At 33.6% G+C, this 17,897-nt stretch overlaps 1 protein-coding gene and 1 pseudogene across 1 annotated transcript in view; one reads left to right on the top strand and one right to left on the bottom strand.

Annotated features, from left to right (window-relative positions):
- The window catches only part of LOC143245650 (bridge-like lipid transfer protein family member 1), a 252,531-nt gene extending 243,931 nt beyond the window's left edge, over positions 1–8,600 (top strand). Inside the window, 4 exon segments of the mRNA XM_076491999.1 lie at positions 2,187–2,369; positions 2,656–2,781; positions 3,215–3,341; positions 6,596–8,600. Of these exon segments, the coding sequence (XP_076348114.1) occupies positions 2,187–2,369; positions 2,656–2,781; positions 3,215–3,341; positions 6,596–6,809 (650 nt within the window). The 3' untranslated portion in view covers positions 6,810–8,600.
- A 3,473-nt stretch (positions 8,601–12,073) lies between these two features.
- LOC143245649 (nucleolar protein 14 pseudogene) overlaps positions 12,074–17,897 on the bottom strand; it is an 11,717-nt pseudogene continuing 5,893 nt past the window's right edge.

The following is a 17,897-nucleotide window of genomic DNA, read 5'->3' as shown; positions in this document are numbered from 1 at the left end:
AGTGTATCATATAGGTTTATCTTTTATGTAGATTTGGCCAGTGTATCATATAGGTTTATCTTTTATGTAGATTTGGGCAGGTTTCGTCATATAGGTTTATCTTTTATGTAGATTTGGCCAGTGTATCATATAGGTTTATCTTTTATGTAGATTTGGCCAGTGTATCATATAGGTTTATCTTTTATGTAGATGTGGGCAGTGTATCATATAGGTTTATCTTTTATGTAGATTTGGCCAGTGTATCATATAGGTTTATCTTTTATGTAGATTTGGCCAGTGTATCATATAGGTTTATCTTTTATGTAGATGTGGGCAGTGTATCATATAGGTTTATCTTTTATGTAGATGTGGGCAGTGTGTCATATAGGTTTATCTTTTATGTAGATTTGGCCAGTGTATCATATAGGTTTATCTTTTATGTAGATTTGGGCAGGTTTCGTCATATAGGTTTATCTTTTATGTAGATTTGGCCAGTGTATCATATAGGTTTATCTTTTATGTAGATTTGGCCAGTGTATCATATAGGTTTATCTTTTATGTAGATGTGGGCAGTGTATCATATAGGTTTATCTTTTATGTAGATTTGGCCAGTGTATCATATAGGTTTATCTTTTATGTAGATGTGGGCAGTGTATCATATAGGTTTATCTTTTATGTAGATGTGGGCAGTGTATCATATAGGTTTATCTTTTATGTAGATGTGGGCAGTGTATCATATAGGTTTATCTTTTATGTAGATGTGGGCAGTGTATCATATAGGTTTATCTTTTATGTAGATGTGGGCAGGTTTAGTCATATAGGTTTATCTTTTATGTAGATGTGGGCAGGTTTCGTCATATAGGTTTATCTTTTATGCAGATGTGGGCAGGTTTTGTCATATAGGTTTATCTTTTATGTAGATGTGGGCAGGTTTTGTCATATAGGTTTATCTTTTATGTAGATTTGGCCAGTGTATCATATAGGTTTATCTTTTATGTAGATGTGGGCAGTGTATCATATAGGTTTATTTTTATGTAGATGTGGGCAGTGTATCATATAGGTTTATCTTTTATGTAGATGTGGGCAGTGTATCATATAGGTTTATCTTTTATGTAGATGTGGGCAGGTTTCGTCATATAGGTTTATCTTTTATGTAGATGTGGGCAGGTTTTGTCATATAGGTTTATCTTTTATGTAGATGTGGGCAGGTTTATCATATAGGTTTATCTTTTATGTAGATGTGGGCAGGTTTTGTCATATAGGTTTATCTTTTATGTAGATGTGGGCAGGTTTTGTCATATAGGTTTATCTTTTATGTAGATGTGGGCAGGTTTTGTCATATAGGTTTATCTTTTATGTAGATGTGGGCAGGTTTTGTCATATAGGTTTATCTTTTATGTAGATTTGGCCAGTGTATCATATAGGTTTATCTTTTATGTAGATGTGGGCAGGTTTCGTCATATAGGTTTATCTTTTATGCAGATGTGGGCAGGTTTTGTCATATAGATTTATCTTTTATGTAGATTTGGCCAGTGTGTCATATAGGTTTATCTTTTATGTAGATTTGGCCAGTGTGTCGTATAGGTTTATCTTTTATGTAGATTTGGCCAGTGTGTCGTATAGGTTTATCTTTTATGTAGATTTGGCCAGTGTGTCACATAGGTTTATCTTTATGTAGATTTGGCCAGTGTGTCACATAGGTTTATCTTTTATGTAGATTTGGCCAGTGTGTCATATAGGTTTATCTTTTATGTAGATGTGGGCAGGTTTTGTCACATAGGTTTATCTTTTATGTAGATGTGGGCAGGTTTTGTCATATAGGTTTATCTTTTATGTAGATGTGGGCAGGTTTTGTCATATAGGTTTATCTTTTATGTAGATGTGGGCAGGTTTCATCATATAGGTTTATCTTTTATGTAGATGTGGGCAGGTTTTGTCACATAGGTTTATCTTCTATGTAGATGTGGGCAGGTTTTATCACATAGGTTTATGTTTTATGTAGATGTGGGCAGATTTCATCATATAGGTTTATCTTTTATGTAGATGTGGGCAGGTTTTGTCACATAGGTTTATCTTTTATGTAGATGTGGGCAGGTTTTGTCACATAGGTTTATCTTTTATGTAGATGTGGGCAGGTTTAATCATATAGGTTTATCTTTTATGTAGATGTGGGCAGGTTTCATCATATAGGTTTATGTTTTATGTAGATGTGGGCAGGTTTCCAGTTCTTGTACATGATCAAGAAGGAGGTGAACGTCGGTCTTCCTTCAGCTTACCTTCCAAGTCTCCCGAGTTTAACCATAACATGGAAGTCATTTTCGCTCTCCCGAGTCTACAGTTTCACTTAAAAACAGAACACCTGCAGGGTGAACACACTCCAACTTTAGTCGGTATGTCATATCTGTCCTTGTTTCAGTGTAACTTCTAGAGATAAATAAAGTACTGTGAGGATACAAATGTAACTTACTGTCCATGTATGTGGTTGTTTCTCAAAATAGAAAAATTGAGGGTTGGTTATAAAGACAATCTGATTCTAGATCTTCAAAGTGAGATGAATTTCACCAAAGATATATTTAGCATCACAAGTTTAATTCATCTTAAATAAATGTATATAAAAACATATTGTTTAGAACTTAAATCAGCTCTGTAAGATACCTGTATATAAACTCTTTCTAGATCCTAAGCCTGTAGTGGAATGCAGTTTTGTAACAGAGTTTGATGATCATATATATGTAGCTGTGGACGCAGAAGCATTCTTCTTTCTTCATGATGTCATAACGAGCTACATCAAAGAAAAGGATAGTAAGTTAAAACAGTTGTTATTGTACAGGTGGTGTTTATAGTAAGTTATAACAGATATTGTACAAGGTGGTGTTTTTTGTAAGTTAAAACAGTTGTTATTGTACAGGGTTATGTTTATAGTCAGTAATTTGTGTCTGAGATTATTAGAAATACTCTTCAGTTCAGTGTGTTTTCTTGTGATTCCTGAATATTGTTTTCAGATATTTTTTATTCAACTTGATTTCAGACTGTATAGATTATCTGTTATATATAAACTGTAACTAACTAGGCTTAGTTGAGTCATGCTTCCATACTTCACATTAAACGATTTTGTTTTTAAAATATTTCCAAATATTCCTCGTGTATTTCTGATGTGTGACTTTTATTTTTAGTTCTTGGTACTTAAAATGTTTGTATATGTTGAAAATTAATCAAAATCACCATATGTTTTCAGGTGGTTATGGAAAGAACCAATCACCTGACAGTGAGAGGAAGAAAAAAATAGCACATCCCACAGAAGCCTTGCAGAAGGATTGGAGAAATTATCAGTGTCACACTTGGCACTTGGAACCTACAGTTAGGTAAAGGTCTTTTGTTCATTGGAACCCACTGTTAGGTAAAGCTCTTTAGTTCATTGGAACCCAGTGTTAGGTAAAGCTCTATAGTTCATTGGAACCCACTGTTAGGTAAAGCTCTTTAGTTCATTGGAACCCACTGTTAGGTAAAGCTCTTTAGTTCATTGGAACCCACTGTTAGGTAAAGCTCTTTAGTTCATTGGAACCCAGTGTTAGGTAAAGCTCTATAGTTCATTGGAACCCAGTATTAGGTAAAGCTCTTTAGTTCATTGGAACCCACTGTTAGGTAAAGCTCTTTAGTTCATTGGAACCCACTGTTAGGTAAAGCTCTTTAGTTCATTGGAACCCAGTGTTAGGTAAAGCTCTTTAGTTCATTGGAACCCAGTGTTAGGTAAAGCTCTTTAGTTCATTGGAACCCACTGTTAGGTAAAGCTCTTTAGTTCATTGGAACCCAGTGTTAGCTAAAGCTCTTTAGTTCATTGGAACCCAATGTTAGGTAAAGCTCTTTAGTTCATTGGAACCCACTGTTAGGTAAAGCTCTTTAGTTCATTGGAACCCACTGTTAGGTAAAGCTCTTTAGTTCATTGGAACCCACTGTTAGGTAAAGCTCTTTAGTTCATTGGAACCCACTGTTAGGTAAAGCTCTTTAGTTCATTGGAACCCCCTGTAAGGTAAAGCTCTTTAGTTCATTGGAACCCACTGTTAGGTAAAGCTCTAGTGTTTTTTAAACCTAATGCTTTATGTAAATAACTCATTTAAACCTTCTAATATTGCTATGTAAGCTGTTTATTTACTTAATACAAACCACTTCCATGTACTACCCTTTCTTGCTCTTCTGTTGTGATCCTTTTCCGTGTACTACCTTCCTTACTTACTTTCTATTGTGTCAAACCACTTCCATGTACTAATACCTTTCTTGCTCTTCTATTGTGTCAAACCACTTTCATGTATACCTTCCTTTTCATTATCTTCTGTTGTGTCAAACCACTTTCATGTGCTACCTTCAGCTATATTTCTTCTGATCGAGATAAAAGCTGTGCTTTACTTATTTCGTATATTTCTGTTGATGATACATTCCTTGTGTACTTCTTTCTGATTGTGATCAAAGCTTCGTGTTGCTTTTTTCTATATATTTCTGTTGATTCATGATAGCACTCAGTATTGCTACTGTATCATCGATTTTTTTCCTTACTCTTCTGTTGGTGTCAAACCATTTCCATGTGCTTTACTCTTCTGTTGATGTCAAACCACTTCCATATTTCTGTTGGTGGTAAGACCACTTTTGCTGTATTGAGACTTCCTCTTTATATTAGTGTTCAAAAGATGGAACTTCCTTATGTACTATATCTTCTGTTGATTGTCATATTTTCCGTAGGTAAAACCACTTTTGTACTACCTTCCGTGTGCTACTCTATTCATCATTATATTCTGTTGATGATCAGACTTACCATGCTTTTATTCTTCTGTTGATGATCAAATAAAACTCCTTCATACTAATACCTTATCTCTGTTGATTGATCAGAATAAAAGCTTCAAACCACTTCCATATATTTCTGTTATTGATCAGACCATTTCCGTAATTACTTTCATTTCTTCCTGTTGGTGATCAGTAAAACCACTTCCATGTTACTACCTTTCCTATATTCTCTGTTGATTAGATAAACCACTTCCATGTACTTATTTCTTTGATATTTCTATTTTTCTGTTCAGATAACCACTTCCATGTACTATTTTCTTTTCTCTTTCTGTTGGTGATCAATGCTCATTAAACCACTTCTCCGTATTTCTATTGCTACTTATTTCATCTTTCTTTTCAGACCATGGCAAGTTTTTCTGTTGATGATCAGATACAAGTTCCTACTTATTTTATTTTCTGTTGATTATCTTTCTGTTTCTGTTGTGATCAACCAAAGCTCCGTGTGCTACTTTTCCTTATATTTCTGTTATTGATCAGACCATTATTCGTGTTGCTCCTTTATTTTATTCATTAGGTATATCAGACCATAATTAGTTGATTGCTCAGATTCATACTGTTTACTTATTCCTTTATATTCTGTTATTTCAGAATATTTCCATTATGCTTCTTATTCTTTCTGTTTTTCTGTTGATCAGATAATTTCCATATGCTACTTATTTCCTTAGGTATTAAAAACCAAACCACTTCTTTTTTATTCCTTATATTTCTGTTGATTAGGTTAAATTACCTCATATTCTGTTTATCATTTTCATATTCTATATTCTGTTGGTGATCAATACCAAATAGTCATCCTATTACTTATTTTATTGATCAACTACTTTCTTCTTTTTCCTTATATTTCTGTTGATTGATCAGATTAGTATTCCATATGCTACTTATTTCATTTCTGATACATAAAACTTCCGTATTTTACCTTCCTATTTCTGTTGATGATCAAGATAAACTTCCGTACTTTACTTATTCATATTTCTGTTGATCAGATACGCTTCCGTGTGCTACTTATTTTTTCATTACTCTTTCAAACCACTTTTCTATGTGCTATATTCCATTTATATTCTGTTAATCCAAGATTTCATTAGTGCTCTTATTTATTTTATATTTCTGTTGTGATCAACCACATTTCCATTGCTGTCCTTATACTACTTTATTGATCCTTCATGCTCTTTCTATTAGGTCAAACCAAAGCTTCCATATATTATTTCCTTCCTTATCTCCTAGGTCAGACCATTTCTGTACTTCACTTCTTTCCTATATTTCTGTTGGTCAGATCACTAGTATTGCTTTACTTATTCCTTGCTCTTCTGTTATTGATCAGACCACTTCCTTATTCCTTATATTTCTGTTGGTGATTCTGTACTGCTATTCCTTTCCTCTTTCTGTTGATGATCAGACCACTTCCATGTACTACCTTCCTTACTCTTTCTATTGTCAGTCAAACTATTTCTTTGGTGTCATGTACTTTCCTGTACTTTCTTCCTTACTCTTCTATTGTGTCAAATTTCCATATTACTACCTTACTCTTCTATTGTGTCAAACCACTTTCATGTACTACCTTCCTTACTCTTCTATTGTGTCAAACCACTTCCATATACTACCTTCCTTACTCTTCTATTGTGTCAAATCACTTCCATGTATTACCTTCCTTACTCCTCTATTGTGTCAAATCACTTCCTTATTTAAACCTCATGCCATGTGAGCAGTTTACTTACTTAATACAGTTGTGTTACATTAACTTCAGTTATATAACACTGTTGAAGCTAGCCTTATCTGTGTGTTTTATTAGACTTCTCTCGTGGGCTGGAAAACAGATCGAGCCATATGGAGTTGATTACATTCTGCATAAGTTAGGGTTTTCACATGCACGGGTAACAATTCCTAAGTGGTTACAACGTGGATGTATGGACCCGTTGGACAAAATCTTGTCAGTTGTGATGGAGAAGATGATAGGAGTTTTGAAAGAAGAAAGGGAAGAATGTGGTTTATCAAACATGGACTGAAGTTGTTACGTGTGATGTTAGTGTTGACTGGTTTATCAAACATGGACTGAAGTTGTTACGTGTGATGTTAGTGTTGACACTTGTATATTTAATTTTGTGATATTCAGGTTGTGTGTGAAATAAGCAGCTGATTCAGAGAAATAGTTTGAAAGGTTTTTAAAGTGTAAATGTAATTTTAAGTGTTATTTTGTTAGTAATCAATATAAGAATTTTCTTTTCTTAAGACCAGTAAGATACACAGTGGTGAATCATTATACGAGTACAATATTTAAAATCTTTTACATTACAGCAAAAATTAGGATAATTTTCATTTATCGTGAGAGACTGGCTGATCTACAAAATAATAATTGAACTGTCCAGTTCTTTATATTAATAAACACAGATTAAAAAAAGGTAAAACAAAAATGAAGAGATCCAATGATTATAACTTGTACATCAATACATACTTTTAATGTAGAACCATATATAAAAAGCTGTAGTATATTCACATTTTAAGACTTCTACATTTGTGACTGTGTGTACAGTATATTAACAGGATTCTAAACTTGTCTACCAGTTTTCAAAATTCTGATGTTTCTCTACAGATGTTGTTGATGTTATATATTGTAGTTTGAATGTGCACTTTGTATAATAGTCATTTAAGCAGTTTCTAGTCTATTATTTAATTAAGTACCACTGTTGTAGCAAGTGAAATGCTTCCATTGAGTTAAAACATAGTAGCATGTGACTGAGGATATATACATGTAGACACAGATTTCAAACATTTTCCATTTGGTAGTAATAGTTGCACCTACTGTACATTTTACGGTAATAAATCTTTCCATGTCAAGTGTTGCTAGCAATCAGTATTTATTGTTTTATGTTTTTGTTATGAAGATGATTTCATAAAATGTAGTCAGTGATTGTTAAAATCAAATATATGTTGTTTAGTTATTTGAATAACTGAAGAATGACAGTGTTCTAAAGAGATTAGAATGAAAAAATGTGTTAGGTATAGATATATCATATTATGGTTCCAACTGACAATTATAACTGTTAGTGTTGTTCTAAATGGAACCAGGGTGTATAAACACAAGAGGTGTTTCCCCATTATTAATTGTCATATTTCTGTAGAAATTTGTAGCATGTCCACATGTTTATGTAAATATATTATATATCTGTTAACACAGTAACTTACTTACTTTAGGATGGATATATTTCTGAGAGTATAATTATTTGTTTTGCATCTATAATAATGTTATAATTTATCATTCAAAGATTAGAAATATGGTGTAATAAGTCTCACTTAAAATATATTGAAAAGTTTTAAATGGTCAGTTAAGACAATGTCTACTTCATATAGCTAGTCATTAAAGGTTTGTTACAGAGTAGCAGTGACTCCTAATACAATGAAGTTTATCAGAAATTACACCTGGAATTAGTGATGTTAAAGCTTGTCTTACAGTTGCTATTCCTATTATTAAATTCATTTTGTATTCTTAGTTTCTGAAAGAGTGAGACATCTAAATGTACACTTTCCATACTTCACAGTTTTGTAACTAGGGGTACTTCACAAAACTTGTGATGGAAACTTATCAGTTGTATTCTTCACTCCAGAACCTTGCATGACTATAAAGTACTGAAACTTGGTTTATTTGTTGTCCCATTGTGTGATAACATTTATTAATGTCCAGTCATGGCTTAATCACACATCAAGGTTTTTCTCTTCAAATCTGCAAAAAACATTGTTTCAAATAAGTTTATTGTATGCTAAAAATGTAATTCTATTGAAAATAAATGTCTAGTACATCAGTTATGTGTTATAAACTTCACACTTGGACACATGCCTACCTATGTAAGGATGGCTTAGACTGTTCATCAGAATAGTGTTTTAAAGATTTCATCAACAGGTCTTTAGAACTTAAGTTATAAACTTCACACTTGGACACATGCCTACCTATGTAAGGATGGCTTAGACTGTTCATCAGAATAGTGTTTTAAAGATTTCATCAACAGGTCTTTAGAACTTTACCATACTATACAGTGTTTCCTTTTATAACATCTATGTAATGTCACAAGCTCTGGAAATGTTGTAGTAACAATTTTGAACAGATCAACATCTTTTATTACATAACTAAAAACCAAAACAATGGTGTCAACTGATTTCACGGAGGTGATATAGTTTTAAACTGAGTTTAGTATTAGTAATAACTCGTAATCAGTTTTAAAATATCATAATTCAAGTGTAAACGATGTTAGCTCTCTTACATAATTTGTTTCTTTATAAAGCTTATGTTCAGGATGAAACGGGAATTACCAGCCAATTATAAATAAACAATAAATATTACAGTTGGAAACTCAATGTCTTCATAAATATAATCTTCCTATATCTGTTGAAACAATGAATTAAACAAGTAAAGAAACAACTTTCAATAAAACAACTGAATGTAGGGATGGCTAATATTAATAAACTGAATGTAGGGATAGCTAATATTAATAAACAACTAAATGTATGGATGGCTAATATTAATAAACAACTGAAGGTAAGGATGGCTAATATTAATAAACAACTGAATGTAGAGATGGCTAATTAATAAACAACTGAATGTAGGGATGGCTAATATTAATAAACAAGATGGTAGTGATGGCTAATATTAATAAACAACTGAATGTAGGGATGGCTAATATTAATAAACAACTGAAGGTAAGGATGGCTAATATTAATAAACTAAATGTAGGGATGACTAATATTAATAAACAACTGAATGTAAGGATGGCTAATATTAATAAACAACTGAATGTAGGGATGGCTAATATTAATAAACAAGATGGTAGTGATGGCTAATATTAATAAACAAGATGGTAATGATGGCTAATATTAATAAACAACTGAATGTAAGGATGGCTAATATTAATAAACAAGATGGTAGTGATGGCTAATATTAATAAACAACTGAATGTAGGGATGGCTAATAATAAACAAGATGGTAGTGATGGCTAATATTAATAAACAACTGAATGTAGGGATGGCTAATATTAATAAACAACTAAATGTATGGATGGCTAATTAATAAACAACTGAATGTAGGGATGGCTAATAATAAACAAGATGGTAGTGATGGCTAATATTAATAAACAACTGAATGTAGGGATGGCTAATATTAATAAACAACTAAATGTATGGATGGCTAATTAATAAACAACTGAATGTAGGGATGGCTAATATTAATAAACAACTGAATGTAGGGATGGCTAATATTAATAAACAACTGAATGTAGGGATGGCTAATATTAATAAACAACTGAAGGTAGAGATGGCTAATATTAATAAACAACTGAATGTAGGGATGGCTAATATTAATAAACTGAATGTAGGGATGGCTAATATTAATAAACAACTGAATGTAGAGATGGCTAATATTAATAAACAAATGAATGTAAAGATGGCTAATATTAATAAAAAAACTAAATGTAGGGATGGTTAATATTAATCCTTCAAAAGCAATACAAACAAGATTGCAGTTGATATTCCTGCATTCACTTCCTTTCTTTAAAAGTGTTTTTCTTTATTTGTACCTACACACAAACTACAGAAATGGCCACTTCCATCCCCACCTCTGTACACAAACTACAGAGCTGGTCATATTCCTGTCTTCACCTATGTAGACAAACTACAGAGCTGGCCATGTTCTTGTTTTCACCTCTGTAAATGAACTACAGAGCAGGCCATGTTCTTGTTTTCACCTCTGTAAATGAACTACAGAGCTGGCCATGTTTTTGTTTTCACCTCTGTAAATGAACTACAGAGCAGGCCATGTTCTTGTTTTCACCTCTGTAAATGAACTACAGAGCAGGCCATGTTCTTGTTTTCACCTCTGTATATGAACTACAGAGCTGGCCATGTTTTTGTTTTCACCTCTGTAAATGAACTACAGAGCAGGCCATGTTCTTGTTTTCACCTCTGTAAATGAACTACAGAGCAGGCCATGTTCTTGTTTTCACCTCTGTAAATGAACTACAGAGCAGGCCATGTTCTTGTTTTCACCTCTGTAAATGAACTACAGAGCTGGCCATGTTCTTGTTTTCACCTCTGTAAATGAACTACAGAGCAGGCCATGTTCTTGTTTTCACCTCTGTATATGAACTACAGAGCAGGCCATGTTCTTGTTTTCACCTCTGTAAATGAACTACAGAGCTGGCCATGTTCTTGTTTTCACCTCTGTAAATGAACTACAGAGCTGGCCATGTTTTTGTTTTCACCTCTGTAAATGAACTACAGAGCAGGCCATGTTCTTGTTTTCACCTGTGTAAATGAACTACAGAGCTGGCCATGTTTTTGTTTTCACCTCTGTAAATGAACTATAGAGCAGGTCATGTTCTTGTTTTCACCTCTGTAAATGAACTACAGAGCTGGTCATGTTCTGGTCTTCACCCCTGTACACAAACTACAAAGCTGGCCACTTTCATGTTGTCACTTCTATACACGTCTCCCGCTGGTACAATGGTAAGTCTTTGGATTTACAATGCTAAAATCAGAGGTTCAATTCCCCTTAGTGGACTCAGCAATGTTGCTTTGCTATAAGAAAAACACACAAACTACAGTTACCTGACCAAGTGATTCCCTTTTATCTTGGACTTGCTTTTCACAACCTAATTTCATGTACGTAAGATTACCTTATATCCTTGAGTACACTAGATGTTCTGTATTTCATATGAAAATACACTTCAGTGTAGTAGAAGTTATGTGGTGTTAGAAGGTCTGAGCTAACAGTTCAGAATGACTAGGTATAAAAACCTTTCAACACAATTGTACGTGATTCTTCACACACACATACATGGAATGTTGACATTACATACACATACATGGAATGTTGACATCACACACACATACATGGAATGTTGACATTACACACACATACATGGAATGTTGACATTACAACATCTTCTCAAACTCAACCACTGTAGTAAAAGTAATAGAACTATGACAAATAAAGATTTTCAAAAAAGGATTTGTAATTTGATGTCAGACAGTTAAATGTTGTATTTATTACAATGTTTAACTTACCACCAAATATAATAAATTACATAACTCACTAGTTCAAATGACACAGATTGATAAACCAAAAAATTAACAGGCAGAACTGAGCAGTATGATTTCTTCAATTTTCTGAAAGCTTTGTGATCCAATTCTAAACTTTACAACTTTTTGAAGTTATATCTTTGTGCTTTAAATAATAAAAACATCCAACACTTTAATACTCAAGTATGAGACAGTAACAAAACTGTTACAACATATAACAGAATGAGAAAAGTTTATTTACAGGTCAATGCCCTGAAAATTCTCTTCTATACAAAACCCATACTGTTAAAATATTCCTAGAAACACAGCACTTCAATGTTTGATAATTATGAACTAAGTTGTTTAAATATTTCAACAACAATGCTTGTTATGCTAATATTTGAGGTTTCTTTAACCTTATGCAAGCACTCCTACATAAACAGTTACAGTGAGTACACTGTACCATTATCCTGTGAAACATTAGCCTGGCACAAAATCTATCTTGTATAGTAAACAACATAAGTTGGTTAGCACTAATAACCACATCATGAGTATGCATTTTTTAAGACTGGTCTCTTTATCATACACTCATATGTTTCAAGAAGGATAATACATCAAATATTTATTTTTTCTTTCTTTTCAATGCCTTGAAATCTCCCTCTTGCTGAGCTAAGCTTTGGTAAAGTTCTTGTACTTTCTTTTTTCTTTCTGCATCCCTTTCCAACTTCTCATTTAGCCATTCCCGGGCTAGGAATTGATTATCTCGACGAACCTCTCTGATTGCCCCCTTCAGTTCTCTCTTGTATTTATGTAACAACTTGTCTCGCTGCTGTTTATCCTTTCCCCCGCCACGTTGTTTTCGACCATCAAACACTTCTTCAACTCTTGGCTCAAACAACTTCAGAGGCTTAGGTTTCTTATGTTCTTGTACCAGAGGAGCTTTTACCGCATCATTTTGACACAGTTCTAACTTCTGTAAGTCCTCAATAAACATGTCAGGAAACATTTCAACAGGCAATTTTTTACACAGCAAGATCGCTGGTGAAAATATTTCCGAGTATGATGGTAAACTTCTGTACAAAGATGAAAACTGATTCAAAAGATGAACGGCACACCATAATATGGAAACATGATCATCTTCGGTAGCAGGAACTTGAGCTCTAATTTGAGAGACTGTCAAACTTGGCCTCTCTCCTGACATTCTTTGTGAGGTTTAATTACGGACAACTTGACGTAGTTTCTGCATGGTTTAAAAGGAGGAAAAACACTACAGAACTGACCATCTTCAACGCTACCAAGAAATAAAATTCCTTGTAAGAAGTTAACAGCCTCTGGAACAAAGCGTTTGGCATACGATACATACTCTAAAAATAGGCTACATAAGAAAAGTCCACTATAAATATCACTGTACCTGGTGACGATACAAGAAGTAAGCAGCTGGCTCATAAAGAGTGATGCAACTGTCACAACTGGATGTCGAAAATCTGATGTTGGGTAAAGTATACTTGCAAGTTTGAGAAATATCAAGCTGTCCAAGCCAGGGTAATTAACATATCCATTTCCTCTTCTCTTGAACTCTCTATCAAAATTCTCTTGCTTTTCAAGAATAACATCTAATACACTTTGAGCTGTTGCTACAGGAGACAACTGGGATAAATTATAAAGTTGAGGTACTAAAATATCTATTTCATTTAAGCTGGAATCACCACTTACACAAAGATCATTAAGATATTGTAGCAATATTCTAAAAAAAACTTCTAACTTTGTATGGTTATCAGCTACTAGTTCAGGATGGTTAGACTTAATGATTCGTTCAACGATAACTCCTGTTTCAGCAGAATTCCTATCAATCAACAGTTCCGTAAATTCTTCATATGTTTGAGGAACAGAAAATATGTAAGGTAGTTCTTTTCTAGCCTTTTCCATTATAAGTTTCCTTTTTTTGAAATCTGATTTAAGATCATCCATTTTACAACTTCCATGGTCAGGAGAAACAACATCTTTCTCTTCATCCTCCGACTGAAGATCTGAATAACTGTCTTTATCATCACCACATTCTGAAGCTTCATCTGTATCAACTTCATGGCCCTCATCTTCAGTGGGTAACTGCTCATCATCTATAGCATAGTCACAATTTTCTTTCTCCTTCATCTGCTCACTTGAACTATGGACATCATCTCTACCTAGATACAATCCATCATCCAAATCATCAGCTGACACATGTTTACCTGAGACGTCAGTTTTTTCAACTATTCCTTTCATTCTTCTTTTCCTATCAGCTTCTAGTTTATCTAATTTTTCCCTTTCTTCTTTAGCAAGTTCTTCCTGTGTCTTCAACCGATCTGATACCATGCCTCTCGCCTCAAATTTTAACTCTTTTACCATTAAATCATAATCATTATTTTCACTTGTCTCTTCTTTTTCTTTTCTTTTCACATCTCCAAGCAAAGCCTGGAACGTTTTAAAATCACTGTCTAATTTCTCAGTTAGTTCTAAAGTCGTTTCACGTTCCTTTTGGCGTTCATGTTTTTTCTGTTTGCTCTGAGCTATCATTTCTTCTATGATTTCTTTTCGAGATTTCCCACTTGAATCTACAGCATTTTCATCTTTTTTTTGTCAAGAATCCCCAAAGTGTACTTCCTTAACAAAATCTGCTCCAAGCTTAGCTCCTTCCTCTTCAGAATCACTTCTCGGATCATCATATTTTTCAATATCTGCAATGGACTGTCCCAAGTGGGTAAGCTCTCCTTCTTCGTTTAGATTGTAAATGTCAGTTTTACTCAGCCTCTTTTTCTCGTGAACAAGCCTAGCTATAGCTTTTTCATCCTCCTTAAGTTCAACATTATATTCACCGATTCGCCTGTCTTTAAAAAACGTTAGCTTTATTTTTCAACTTGTATTCTTTAAGCAATGTCTTTTTTCGCTTCTCGAGTGCTCTACTCCTAGAAACTCCAGGAAGCCCCCTGTCCGTCTTTAACTTTTGTCCAAGAACATGATGCTTTTGTCGATTAATCTGAATTTCAAATGGATTTATATTAACTTTTCTTTCAGAGGACTTCAATTTTTCTGCATTTTTCTGATAAATGAAGTCTCATTTTTCCTTTACTTTTCTTAAGCCTACCCATTCTCGATACACTTGTGTTTATAACAAGTTACACTACAATCAAAATTCGTTTTCAAAGCAAATACTTCGATATATAAACTAAAACATAACACAATTTATGCAGAGACTTACTATTATTGGACTAAATGCTCTATCATACAATTACAAATCACAACGACATGACATACTTAAACTAATTTATATACCGTTACTTGCACGTTAACATCCATGCACGTTGTACAAATACACAGCGCCCTCTCTATGCGAAACCCTATTATTCATTATTTTCACCGGAAAGTTAGTGGTTTGTCTGCGCTCTGTTCGCTTCAGAAAATCGAACCACGGATTTTAATATATTTACATAACACAGTATTTAAGGGCCTACTGATCCATTTCGGCTGTCCTATCCTCTAAGCTAAACCAAAATTTCTACTTGAAATAGTCGGTACTTGGTGAACTCTATAATTACAAAATTGAATGAAAACAAAATAATTATTTGTTTCATAAATACATCATATTTTTTTTACGATAAATAGAAATACGGTAATACCAAAAAACATTTTTAATACGGACGTTTCGGAATTTCCTTGATTTCCATCATTAGCAGTAATATCTCAACAAATAATAATTCATAATATCTGAACTACAAAAACCAACATTAGCGTTGAGCGAGATTTCGTATTCAATCGGAAAAGTTTAGAAAAAACATGTTTAAACGGTAACAATATATGGAAAGCACGATAAATTGTGCGGCACACAAATTTAATAAAAAACGTTGTTAACAGAAACTATTATAGACAATAGCTTAAATATAAACACTGTATCTTTAATTTTATAGTAAATATCAAATAAAAACACTGATGATCCGTAACTGATTACATTAATGACAATTGTGGGAAGTTGAAGTTATTATTTAATGTTGGTGATCATTGAAAATATAGAGGTTTTCTTTAATAAACAGTTCGTAATATGTGATTCCGGAGTCGAAAATGTGAAAGTTTTCGAGAAGTATGGATGTTTGTTATTCTCCAGTGGCGGCACCAGGAAGGGGGCTTGAACCCCCCTCACTGCCCCCAATATTGTTACCTATATATATATTCATAAAATATGGAAAGCACAATCGTCATTGTTGCTTAACAATTAACATCAAAGAGACATAGATCTGTAAAACTCAACGTCTTCATTAAGACGGAAGTATGTGTCATGCGTCCCATAGCAACATACTGAATGCACTGAAATTCATGCGCTGTATTGCTGCTCCCTGTGTAATACCATTCTATCTTGAGCTTTGACGAAGATTAGACAACCACGTTTATTTCAAGTTACAACAGAACAGGCGCATTGTTTTGAAGTAATATTGACTATAAACACAGCATGATGAAAGATAGTTAGCCTGTTAGTCCATGTGAAGTTAAAACACTCTGAGAAATAATTCGTTTCTGCTATGTAAACTATGTTTTATGTTACATTTCTTTTGATTTGCAGCTTTACTCCAAATGGTATATAAAATGTTCAATTTAATCTCATCCTGATTTTCTTTATTATTATGTATTACCTTAGGTGGAATTTAGGTGAGCTTCCTCTTTTACATATACGCATATTTTCATAAATAGATTATTTTTTATTTGTAATAATGAATTATTAATCAGAGTATTGAAAACGCAGTTCAAAATAGCACATCTTTCTGAAATGTACCCTGTTATTAACATTATTATAATTTACCATCTATACTCCATATTGATGGTATTTTGGGAAGCCCCTCCACAGTTTACCTCAGCCCCCCCCCAACGAAAATATCCTGGCGCCGCCACTGTTATTCTCACAATGCAATTTGAAAGTTTTCAAGAAGTATGGGTGTTTGTTATGCCTCACTACACATTTGAAAGTTTTCAGGAAGTATGGGTGTTTGTTATGCTCACTACACAACCTTGAAAGTTTTCAGGAAGTATGGGTGTTTGTTATGCTCACTACACAATTTGAAAGTTTTCAAGAAGTATGGGTGTTTGTTATGCTCACTACACAATTTGAAAGTTTTCAGGAAGTATGGGTGTTTGTTATGCTCACTACACAATTTGAAAGTTTTCAGGAAGTATGGGTGTTTGTTATGCTCACTACACAATTTGAAAGTTTTCAAGAAGTATGGGTGTTTGTTATGCTCACTACACAATTTGAAAGTTTTCAGGAAGTATGGGTGTTTGTTATGCTCACTATACAATTTGAAAGTTTTCAGGAAGTATTGGTGTTTGTTATGCTCACTACACAATTTGAAAGTTTTCAAGAAGTATGGGTGTTTGTTATGCTCACTACACAATTTGAAAGTTTTCAGGAAGTATGGGTGTTTGTTATGCTCACTACACAATTTGAAAGTTTTCAGGAAGTATGGGTGTTTTGTTATTCTCACTATACAATCAGATATAACACTCCAGTTGATTACTTAGCAAGATCCACTTCTTGCTGAAATTTCAATGTGCTCGTGTGCATGTATTTGTAGGTCACGTGTAATTTTTCCAATATAGCTAGGTTTATTATAACTACAAATACATTTATATGAACTCATAGAATGTATTTGGTTTTAAACATAAATTTTCAGTTCAAAATTTTGTTTGCTAATTAAAGGTATAATAGTTCCACAGTGACACAGCAGAATGTCTGCAGACTCACATCGCTAAATTCTGGGTTTCGATACTCATGACAGACAGAACACAGATTGTCCGTTGTGTAGCTTTGTGCTTAATTCAAACAAACGAATGGAATAATAAAAATTAGTGGATATTATGAGACAATGTGCGACTTTTTCGTATATTCTACAAGATGTCTCTGCGCTAGCCGTCCACAATTTAGCAGTGTAAGAGAAGAGTGAAGGCAGCTAGTCATCACCAGCGACCGCCAACTCTTGGGCTACTCTTTAACAACGAATAGTGGGATTGACTGTTACATTATGATATGA

The sequence above is a fragment of the Tachypleus tridentatus genome, chromosome 2 (assembly GCF_004210375.1).
Source record: "Tachypleus tridentatus isolate NWPU-2018 chromosome 2, ASM421037v1, whole genome shotgun sequence".
Lineage (NCBI taxonomy): Eukaryota > Metazoa > Arthropoda > Merostomata > Xiphosura > Limulidae > Tachypleus > Tachypleus tridentatus.
This window is presented reverse-complemented; position numbering and strand designations above follow the sequence as displayed.